This window comes from Candida pseudojiufengensis (genome assembly GCF_024610245.1).
Source record: "Candida pseudojiufengensis strain CBS 10847 chromosome Unknown scaffold2, whole genome shotgun sequence".
NCBI lineage: Eukaryota > Fungi > Ascomycota > Pichiomycetes > Serinales > Debaryomycetaceae > Lodderomyces > Lodderomyces pseudojiufengensis.
The window spans coordinates 1,019,725-1,031,911 of record NW_026261524.1 but is presented as its reverse complement, the minus strand read 5'-3'; the positions used below and the strand labels follow the sequence as shown (position 1 = coordinate 1,031,911).

General features: G+C 25.2%; 4 protein-coding genes across 4 annotated transcripts; 3 read left to right on the top strand and 1 right to left on the bottom strand. All coding sequences in view use genetic code 12, as the record gives it.

The window, feature by feature from the left end:
* Positions 1-1,163: 1,163 nt before the first annotated feature.
* On the top strand, positions 1,164-2,942 carry KGF55_001321 (uncharacterized protein; the record flags this gene model as incomplete). Its single annotated transcript, XM_051755884.1, has 1 exon — positions 1,164-2,942. The coding sequence occupies one exon, from the start codon at positions 1,164-1,166 to the stop codon at positions 2,940-2,942; it is 1,779 nt and encodes a 592-aa protein (XP_051616361.1).
* Positions 2,943-3,022: 80 nt separating this feature from the next.
* KGF55_001320 (uncharacterized protein) lies at positions 3,023-4,018 on the bottom strand (the record flags this gene model as incomplete). Its single annotated transcript, XM_051755883.1, has 1 exon — positions 3,023-4,018. One exon carries the CDS (start codon positions 4,016-4,018, stop codon positions 3,023-3,025), a length of 996 nt encoding a protein of 331 aa, XP_051616360.1.
* A 1,464-nt stretch (positions 4,019-5,482) lies between these two features.
* KGF55_001319 (uncharacterized protein) lies at positions 5,483-7,352 on the top strand (the record flags this gene model as incomplete). Its single annotated transcript, XM_051755882.1, has 2 exons — positions 5,483-5,513; positions 6,139-7,352. 2 exons carry the CDS (start codon positions 5,483-5,485, stop codon positions 7,350-7,352), a joined length of 1,245 nt encoding a protein of 414 aa, XP_051616359.1.
* Positions 7,353-8,456: 1,104 nt separating this feature from the next.
* On the top strand, positions 8,457-11,078 carry PUF3 (mRNA-binding protein; the record flags this gene model as incomplete). Its single annotated transcript, XM_051755881.1, has 1 exon — positions 8,457-11,078. The coding sequence occupies one exon, from the start codon at positions 8,457-8,459 to the stop codon at positions 11,076-11,078; it is 2,622 nt and encodes an 873-aa protein (XP_051616358.1).
* Positions 11,079-12,187: the final 1,109 nt, after the last annotated feature.

Here is a 12,187-nt window from a genome sequence, read left to right as displayed (position 1 = left end):
TTTAAATGAAACAATAGTATAACTCTATTATTGAATTGTACCTACATTTTTATCACTTACATTGTTTAGGATTGGAAAACAAAATTCCATGTAAATCATTTTTAAATTCAACCAATGAATTTGTAATTAAATACATTTTTACTTCTTTGATTATCCATGATTAATTTGGTTGTAGATTACTGTTGTCGTATTTTATAAAATTTCATTTATTATAATAACTAATTATTATAAAACTTTAAACATTTTATAACCCAACTTTATTTGTAAACACTTTAAATCTCAATACTCTAGAGATAAGGTTTACCCACAAATTTCTATCCAGATATATTAAAAGTGAAATTTACGAAATCTTACTGCAATGCAGATGTTCTATTCCATTGGAGCATCAAAGAGTAAGGGGGTTGGAGTACCTCAAAACACAGTTGTGATAAACTCAAATCTATTTAAACCGTTTAACATTATAAATCTTGAAATCAATTTCTTATCTAACTATAATTAATCATAAATCATAAGTTATAAACGTCATTCTTAACAATGTAAAACAATAAACCAGTTTAATTGAAACAAACCCCTCTATTACCCCTTTAATTTACCAGTTTTTAAAACAATACTCGAAATTAACTTACGTCACACAAAACATACTCTACATACTTAAGATCAATACATAATAAATAAAATACTCACTCCACTCTTTTTTTTAAATTTTCTCATTTTTTTACAACCAAATATTATTTTGTTATTCACTTTCTTTTACTTTCACTCAACTTTACAACCAAATCTCAACTTTACAACCAAATCTCAACTTAACAACCAAAGTTTATACTTAAGACATTTCATAGTTAATTGGTTATTAGATTGAAACATTACTACATTGCATTTTTTACCCCCGATTCATTAAGAAAAAACAGTTTTTGTATTGCATTTTGTATTATTTTAATAGCATTATATCCATCAAAACAACAACTCCTTATTTTCAACTTGTCATACTAGTCTATAACATAAACAGTTTATTAAATCATTGCATAACAACCAGATCTTCATTTTCTTATCCACTTAGTATTTCTCATAATTATAGTATTAGACACCTAAAAAAATAAAGATTATAAAAATAACTCCGATTAATCAGTCATTAAAATAATAATAACAACAATAACATAAATATTATGATTCAGACATCAACCATAACAAATAATCATTCATCTAATATATCAACTTTAAATTCATCTAACTTTGAATCTTCTATACCTGATTCATTTACATCTTCAACATCTTCTAAAATGACATTAAAAGGAGTAGATCATAATAGTAATCGGAATGATATAGAAACAACTATAGGGAAATTAGATCCTGAAAACAACCAAAAGAAAGACAATAGAATTAATCAAGACAGTCAAACTGATCAAAATAATCAAAATAAGCAAAATCAAGTAACAACGCGTCCTAAATCATCTTCTAATGTATCTACTTCATCTATTCAACAACAACAACTTCAACAACAAACACGTCAACGTAGATCAAATTCAAATAATGAAAAAATAAAAATACTTGATATAAATTTCAATCAAGATCAAGGATGTTTTGCAATTGGTCATGAAAATGGATTCTTAGTATATAATACAGATCCAATAGATTTAAGAGTTAAAAGGAATTTCAACAACAACAAAGATACCAATAACAATATTCACTATCAAAATCAAATTATATCAAAAAATATTTCAAATTCAATATTAAATAATGGTTCAGGAATAGGTCATATAACAATGTTACATAGAACTAATTATTTAGCATTAGTTGGTGGTGGTTTAAATCCAAAATTTCCTCCAAATAAATTAATAATATGGGATGATTTAAAAAGAAAAATAAGTCTTAGTCTTGAATTTAACAAACCAATAAAAAGAGTTTTATTATCAAGGATTAAAATTATTATAGTATTAGAAGATCAAATTCATATTTATAGTTTTACTTCACCACCTAAAAAATTAATGACTTTTGAAACTTCAATTAATGAATTTGGATTAGCTGATTTATCATCTATTAGAGCAACCACCACCACTAGCTCTAGTACGGAGGTTAGACCAACAATTCAAAATAATAAACATAATTCAAGAGGTAGTTATGGATCAGTATCATCAAATTCTTCAAATAATTCAATAACATCAAATACAAGTATAACAAGTTTATTAAATCAAAATTCATATTATAATCAACAACAACAACAACAACAATTACAAAGTTCAAATTTAGCATTTCCTGGAAAAGCAATTGGACAAATACAAATCGTTGATATTGGTCAACAAACATCATTATCATCAATACAAAAATCAAATACAACAATAACAACATCTTCAACCACCCCTAATACAAATCTCCCTACACAATCATTAAATTCATCAATTATAAAAGCACATAAATCACAAATTAGAAATTTATGTTTAAATAAAGAAGGAACAATGATAGCATCAGCATCAATCCAAGGTACAATTATAAGGATTCATTGTACAAAAACAACAACCTTAGTATATGAATTTAGAAGAGGTATTGATAAAGCAGATATAACATCATTAAAATTTAATCATAATAGTTCTAAATTAGCTGTATTATCAGATAAATATACTTTACATATTTTTAATTTACAATCATCATCATCAGCTACTACAACCACCAGCAATGAATCTAAATTACTTAAATTTTTACCAAATCCTATTATACCACAATATTTTAAAAGTAAATGGAGTAATTATAATATAAATACTTCAAAATTTCACTCGGTGGAAAATGAATTAGATAGGGGGGAAATTGGATGGATTAATAATTATAATTTATGTATTATTTGGAAAAATAAAAGAATTTGGGAAAAATATTCAATTATTGAATCTGATGATGATGAAGCAGGAGATTTTAAGATAATTAGAAGTAGTTGGAAATCTTTAGATTTTGATTAGATTAGATAGCATAGCATTTGAATATAAAGTATTATATTATTAGCCTCTCTTTCCTTTACAAATTCTTCGAATTTGGTTAGTTATATAAATTCAACAATTAATGGAACATAATTTTTCTTCTCAATACTTCTTCCACCATAAAGTTGTAAGAATTGCCAACTATTCAATCCATTAAAATCATTCCAAAATTTAAAAGTATCTTCTACGTTAACAAAATTTAATTTTATAATATTTATACCTAAATTAATATTTGAAAATACAGTCTCAATTGGGTTGTCAACTTTTAAATTATAATTTCTTAATAATTTTAAAATAGTTGAATTTTTTAAACCGAATGGCCAATTCTTAACGATAACTGATTTAGAATTTTCATCTATTTGTAAAATATGATTTAAAACTTTATAATTGTGTTTATCTATTTTTAAAATTTCATCAATTGAACCAGTTTTTTGAAAATTCAAATCTTTAATACAAACACTCGTCTCATTTTTTAATTGATGAGGATAACTGATCATAAAATTAAAAATAAATGAATGACCTTCATAGAATTTAAATTTCAAATCAATACCATTTAAAATTTTAGATTGTAGCTCTTCGAGGAATACTAATGCATACAATCTATTTTCAAAAATTAACAAATATTCATTATTAAATTCTAATGTTTTAAATTGTCTAAATTTTATAATTTGAAATGGATCATGGACTGAAATATCAAATTTAGAATATCTTTCCTCAGGTAATAAATTTTGAAAATCCAATTTTGTTAAAAATTGATTTTTTAAATTTATTGTTAACAATGGTAACTTCCCAATATTAGTTGAATTCAAAAGAAGTTTTGAATTTTGTTTTTGTTTTAATTTTATGTTTTTTAGGAATTCAAATTGTTCTTTTTGTTCATTATATTCATTATTTGAGTATAATTGAGTGGATAATGTTGATATTTTTGAATTAATATTTTGTTGTTTTGAATTAATTTTTGTAGATGGTATTGATATTGGTAAAGAGTTTAATGATGTTTCTTTATATATTAAATTCATTAAATTTTTTGATGCATTTTTAGATATATGTTTCAGCATTATATTCAAACTTGACTTTTTTTGTTCTCTTTAATTCATTGATATTTTACATTCTATATTTTTTTTGAGAGTGACATTTTAGTTTAGTATGGTGGTTGAATAAATATGAAAAACTTATGTTTAGGTAATTTCCATTATCTTTAGTTTGTAAGTTAACCTAAGAGACGCTACCAAGAACAAAGAGGAAGAAAAGAAAGAAGAAATGGAAGAAGAAATGGAAGAAGAACAAACTAATTTAACTGAAGAAGATTTACATTCAGATAATTAGAATGAAGCGAGGCCTAGCTTATTTTCATATTAAAACGGAAGCTCAGCTAGCAACTCAACAGGTATTGTTGAACCTGGGAGCCAGTGCTATTTATATGGATCAACTATCGCTTCAGAAATTCAATCACACTATCTTAAACCAAAACGAATAATTATGCATTATCAGCATCAAATCATCAAATCAAAATTTTTAGGTAATGCATTGGTATACCTACCATATCCATTTTCATTTGATTTGCAATTTTACATAGTGGAAAATTTACTATAGCTTCTTTGACAATAAAACTATTTGGATTGACACATGGAAAGATATATAAACAAAATTTGTGATGAAACTACATGAAAAATATCATGCTAGTCCAAGAGTCATATTTAATAAAGCAATTTCAATAGCTTGGCATCCTGATTGTTTAGAAATTATTAATCACGTTGTTGAGCATGCAATAGATGTACAACATTATCAAATTTGAAAAACAAAAGAGAACTATGGCCTATCCTACCAAAAATGGCATTTCATAGTTGGCAAATGGATTTTTGTCATCCTCAAAAATTAGGAGCAGCTATTTATAGGTTTGTTTTAGTTGCAATTGATTCATCTACAAATTATGTTTATACTTTTGCATGTGTTAATCCAAATAGTCTTGTCAAATAAGCTATAGAATTAATTAATAATTGTTATCAATGTGTTGAAGACATTCATCTTGTAACTATTATCAACACAATTCTATAGATTACTTAGACATTCATATAAACAATATATCTATCATTAAGTGTTTGGAGGAAACAAATGATTCATAGTTTATTTATATTCAACAACTAAAGAATAATTTCATATGTCATTAGGCAATCAATCATCATTTCAAACGGAGAAAATCAAAGCCATTAACAATTACTTGGAAGTAAATTTAGTTGATGATTGTAGACGACAACATATAACTAAGCGTCTAAAAACAAAAGTGGGATGCTAAAGAGTAAGGGATTTGATTTCCTTTAAAACACAACTACCATAAAGCCGAACAATTCAATGATTTAAAGGAAAAATCAAAAATAAAACAGGTTGAATCTAGAAATCAATTAGGTCATTAAAATATTATGTCATACCAGTTAAGTCATCTAGTTGACGTACTATTTTAATGCCCTAATTAAATTCTCAATTCAACTTCAGTTCTCAGCTTTTAACTATCAAACAAAAAACATATGCCAATTGCCATGGCATTAAAAATATTTGGTTCTGTAGTACATTAAAATTCAAAAAATACAATTCCAATAAAGTTTAACTATATTTTCTTTACATAGCAAAGTAATCAGATCTGTATCGAGCAGGAATTTTAGATAAATAAAATTATATTAGAAATTTATCATCTATGAAAATACCCCTTAATAATATTTCTCATAAAAATTAAATTTAAAAAATATTATTTCAGTTTATAGCGGGAAAGAAAAGACTAAAAATTATATTCAAAGATTATATTTTAGTTATAGGCTATCGTTATGAATTGGATGGCAAATTTTGGATTTGATGAATGTCTTCCCAGAATCATTGAATTCAATTTGTTTGATTTAAGTCATTGAATAAAGTCTTATAACAAATTTATTAAATTGTTTTCGATCAATGTTAATATCGACAGGAGTACCAACTTAGTTTTAATAGCACGGAAATGATTGGATTCGTACGTATTTGGAAAATAAATAGACTATGCTTCTTGAACAAAAATCATTAACTTTATGACTCATCATCTAGCTCACAAATTACTTTCAAAATCATTGGACATTAATTATAACAACTTTTGAAATTGGTAAATTTTTATTTATATCATATTTACATAAAAGACAAAATTTTCAAATTAATAAAGCTATAACTAAATTTGAAAGTGGAAATAAAGATGATGATAATGATGAAGTAGTCATAAATAATAAAACAAAATCATTATTGATAAATTTAAAAGATATAATGAAATCAAAATCAGATACATTAAATTTTAATTTAATTAAAAATTTAATAATTATATATTTAAATATTTATCAAAAGATTTGGTTAACTAGTGGTAATTTGAATGTTATATTATCATTTATTTTCCCAATAAATTCAATTTTTCAATCAATCATATTTGCTACAGTATCAAATTTTTTATTATTTTGTTGGAATTTACCATTACAATTTTATAACACCTATGTAATTTCAAAATTTCCAAATAAAAATGATCCATTAACTTGGTTTTTAACAAATTTTTTCACCATGATTTTAAATTCAATTTCAAATAGTATTAAAATTTATGGATTTCTAAAGTTAGTTTCTATAGTTCAAAATTTTCCAATTTGGCAATTATGTTTTGGTTATTTTATTTTTTCAATTTTAAGAATTTCAATAGTTCCATTAGTATTAAGAACTATTTTTCCAGGATTTATGAAACCAGTTCCGGAAGGGGAACTAAAAGATGAATTAAGTAAATTATGTAAACAAGTTGGGTATAATTTAAATCATATTTATTTAGATAATAATTCAGAACCAAGTTTTTTAGGATTTGATTATTTACCGAACCTTATTATAATTAGTAATAAATTAATTAATCAACTATCACCTAAAGAAGTTTCAGCTATTGTTTTACAATTAATTAATTTAATTAAATCAAATGTTAATTTAAAGAAATTTTTACCAATTTCAATTATATTATATGCTAATATATATTCTTTTGATAAATTGTTGATGAATGATGATACAATATTAAATCAATTTGGATTTAGTACCTCAAATCAAGATAATGATTTATTATTTATAAAATATTTATTATTTATGAAATTGTTTATTCCATTTGAAATAATTATTGATTTAAGTTTTAACTATTTTCAAAGATTAACAATTTATAAAATTGATTTAAAAACATATAAATTTAATAATAATCTACTTAATGCTTTAGAAAATTTACAAAAAAACAATGGTAATAATAGTTATGAAATATATAAATATTTCAAAAGTGATTCATTATATGATTTATATCGTGTTGAAATACCAAGTTATCATGATAGAATTGAAAATTTAAAATCAATTGATCAAAATAATACAGAGTGAGAAAAATTTTAAAATGATTTCATGTAGCTAGGAATATAATTATGTAAGAGCAGTTCCTGTTTTTCACAATATATGAAATATATGACACAGTCCTGAGATCAGTCAGAGGTAATTTCCCCTTGCTGATACTAAGTACTTAATTTACAATTTTTCTTTGAGTATATAAAAGCCCCCTAAAAAGATTATATTTTTGCGAATTACGAATTCTTACATTAAAATTGTAAATCTTTGAAGTAAATCTTAGACCAAATATGTCAGCTCCCTGAACCTATTCCTTGCCTAAATATAAGATTGATGGAAATTTACGGAATAATAACTGTTTCAATTTCTAAATGTGTGATAGTGGTTTTGGGTATAAACGATTCCAACAAGCTCCAAGAATCGAAAAAAACCATTTACTGACCACAAATTAACCATTAATCAGTGCCAGCATCCGTAGTACCAACAATTCATGGTATGCTTCTTACCAAATTTATTTCTATTTTTGGTTAGTCCTACTTATCATCTTCTATTAAAGCTTGGTCACTAAAATAAATTTCATAAACCGAGAGAGAGAAGAAAAATTAAAACAAAAGGAAAAGATCGAAAAAATATTTTGATTTTTACAACACACTTTTAATCAATAAACCATCAATCAAACTAGACAACAATAGATACTAAGACTCAAAGCAGACACTCGTCTACAAAATATACAACATCTACTTATCATAAAGTTCTATTAGACTTACCGCTTCATTCAAAAGATAGCTCATCTAACCATTCTTCATATAAATACTTGTATAAATTGCCATCTGATTAAAATTGAGATAATAACTTAGCTATTAATCTACTCAATCAAAATCTTGTATATATAGGCATTAGCTGAATCAACTTTCAATAGCCACTCAATCGACATTCTGTAAATAGTATTGAAAGACTCATTAGATCAATCAAAAGAACAACCCTTTATTTTATTAATAAAATTTGTATATATATAAAAATCATAACTACTCAAAAAAAAAGGTTAAATTCGTATTTAGGAAAACCACGTTTTTTTTAATTCATAACTATTATAAATCAAAACAAAACAATAAACAAGAAGAAGAACCAACTCACGGTTGAAAAATGCCTACTGATACTATATGGTCTAGTACAAATACTTCACCAATTACTGCTCAACCACTGTTAACTCCTATGTCAAATAACAATAATTCCACACCAACTACAAATTATGGCTCAAAATCTCAATTTAAATCAGTATTAGATCAAGTTGATCCAGAAGTTGCAAAATTTTTAAGTTCAAATTCAAATCCTTTAGAATCATTAACATCATCAAATAATGAAAGAAGATTTTCTTTTAATGATGGTAGTGATATTGATGATAATACATTTTTTGGATTTAAAAGAGGTACATTATCTGCAATAACCGCACCAGTTGGAAATTATAATAATAATCATCATAATACCAATCATCATTACAACACTAATACCAATGGTAATAAAAATAATTCACCTTCAAATAATGGAAATCAAAGAATTAATTTTGGAACTGCTTCAATAAGTGGAGGTATAGCATCAAGACATCCACCACAAGAAAGTTTTTTACAAAAATTTTCAAATGTTACTGATGCAACAAGAGAAATTGAATTTGGAAGATTGAAATTAGATGATGATAATAATAATCAAAATTCAAGAAGAACAAGTTTCAATAATAATAATAAAAGCACCGAGTTTTCTGGTGAATTAAATATGCCTGCTCCAAGGAGTACTTCAAGACATCAATCAATAAGTGAAAAAATTGATAATTATAATAATAATTCTCCAATTCAAACTAATTCTGCATTATCAATAAATTCAAATTTAAATAGTTCTGAAAATTTAAATTTATTACAAAATAATGGGAATAATTTAACACAACAACAAACACAACAACAACAACAATTTCCTCATCATCAAAACATCAATGGCGTTGGTGGTGCGTTTTGGAATCCAGCCGGTGTTGCTTCTTTCACTCCTGCAACAAATTATTTTATGGATAATAATGGATTTCCAATTCCAACTCCACCACCATCTCATCAAATTCATAATTTTGATAATCGTTCAATGGGGGGTCCAATTCCTCCTATAAGTCCTCCACCATTTATGATTCCATCACCTCCACCACCACAATTTATGGATCCTTCAATATATAATATGATGTATGGAAATTTACCACCTTTCCCACCACCACCACCTCAATCACAAGAACAATCACAATCACAACAACCACAAAATTTACAATCACAAGAGGATGAATCTAAAACAACTGAAAATGGAAAGAAACATGAACCGAAACATTCAGGACCTGGACATATTGGTGTTGGATTGATGAATAGACAATTTTCACCTGCTTCTTTTATGTTTCATCCTTTTAATCCTTATTATCAACAAGGTCCAATGACTCCAGACATTTTAAAAACAATGACTCCTCCTCCACCACCTATGATGGTTCCACCTCCTCAAGCACAACAACCACAACAATCACAGTCACAATCACAACCTCACCCTACGCAACCCCAACAACCTCAAAAACCATCACCACCTGCTCCTCAAAAGGAATTTAAAAAGAAAACAAAACAAAACAAAAATACATTTATATATAGATCACCATTATTAGAAGAAGTTAGATCTAACACCAAGAATTTTAAATTAGGAGATATATATGGACATTCAATAGAATTTACAAAAGATCAATATGGTTCAAGATTTATTCAACAAAAATTACCAGAATCAAATGATATAGAAAAAGAAATGGTATTTAATGAAATTAGAGAAATTTCATATGAATTAATGACTGATGTATTTGGAAATTATGTTATACAAAAATATTTTGAATTTGGTAGTGAAATTCAAAAACAAATTTTGTTGGAAAAAATGAAAGGTCATATATATGAATTAAGTTTACAAATGTATGGATGTAGAGTTGTTCAAAGAGCTTTAGAAAGTTTGCTGCTGACTGAAGATAAATTAAAAATTATAAATGAATTAAAAGATTATATATTAATTTGTTCAAAAGATCAAAATGCAAATCATGTAATTCAAAAATCAATTGAAATGATAAAACCTTTTAATAAAATTAGATTTATATTAGATTCTTTAAGGGATCATATATATAATTTAACAACTGATGCATATGGTTGTAGAATTATACAAAGATTATTAAAAAGTTCAAATATAGAAGATCAAATTTTAATAATAAATGAATTAAATTCTTATATTTATTATATTATTCAAGATTCTTATGGAAATTATGTTGTTCAATATATGTTGGAAAATGGTAATGAAAAAGATAAATCTAAGATTATTGATATAATATTAGATGGTGATAACCTCCTAATTTTTTCAAAACATAAATTTGCTTCAAATGTTATTGAAAAAGCAATAAAATATGGTGATTATCAACAACGACAAAAAATATTAGATAAAGTAATGGAAAATAAATCATCACCTGAAGAAAATCAAGATCAATCAATTATAATATTAATGTTAAAAGATCAATATGCAAATTATGTTATACAAAAATTAATTGAATATTTAGAACCAAATGATAAAAAAACAAAATTAATAAATAAATTGAAATTATATTTAAATCAACAACAATTTAATAATTTTAATAGCAATGGTAATAATAATAATAATAATAAAAATAATCAAGTTGGTGGGAAACAATTAGCTTCTGTTGAAAAATTAAAAAGTTTAATTGGGTAATAAAATTTTAGATAAGTAAGTTGGTGAGTAGAGTTAGAAAGAAATTAAAGTAAATAGTGTAAATAGTGTATTATAATTATAAATATGTAGACAATTTAATAATAAAATGACGGAATTTTTTATTAATAGATAAAACAAAAAAAAGTTATGACTTGAACAATAAATGTTTTAAAAATAACAAGGTAAACGAAAATGTTAAAATAGTTATGTAGTTTATTTTATTGGTGTTTAGAAACTTCAAATTGATTGAATCGTCAGGTTAAATACGTTATTATAGTTCAACATGGAATTTCACATAATACTTGGTTTTTTGTATGCATGGATTCAACTAAATTTGTAACTAATTTCAAAAAATTACCAATGTTTCAGATCAAATGATAAATTTTCCTTTTTTGAAATTGACAATTGAAGTTACCTGTTGTTAAAAGGTACTTCTTATCATAAAAATAAGGTATTTTATTCACTTTTTGCAAATAAATTCCCACTCACAATCAAAATTTTCTATTGTTCTTGATCTTGTTTCAGAATTCATGCACAACAACTTATTTAAATTAGTACGCAAAAATTCATTTTTTTTCAACTTGATAACAACTCTAATCTTCATGTTTCAAGTGTTTCAAGAAGCTCGGTTTATTATAACTGATGAATATTCAATACCTGTGATTTTGAAAATTTATACATTTCACTATATATAAACCCTTCTAAATTATTTAGAATTTACTTTTCTTCTTTTTGGTCTTTAAGAAATTTCAATTTAGCGGGTATGTCAATAAGTTCACTAGGTTTTCAAAAAACAAAAATAATATTAACAACATATGGGTTGAGTTAAAAATTCTTCTGTGGGTAACGGGGTTAACTGAGCGATTGAAGGGATTTACTAGAGCGATTTACTAAAGGGATTGCTTATTTTCCAACGGGTATGTTCACAACAATGAACAAAATACATATAAATCATTCATTATACTAACTATCTATCTAGGTTGAAACGAATGTGTAAAATGGTTTTGGCTTATATACCATAATTGGGATTCTAACCGGTTTTGGGTTTCAAAGGCTAACAAATAACAAATTTTTATTTTTTTTCATTTTGAAATTGAAATTGAAGCTGA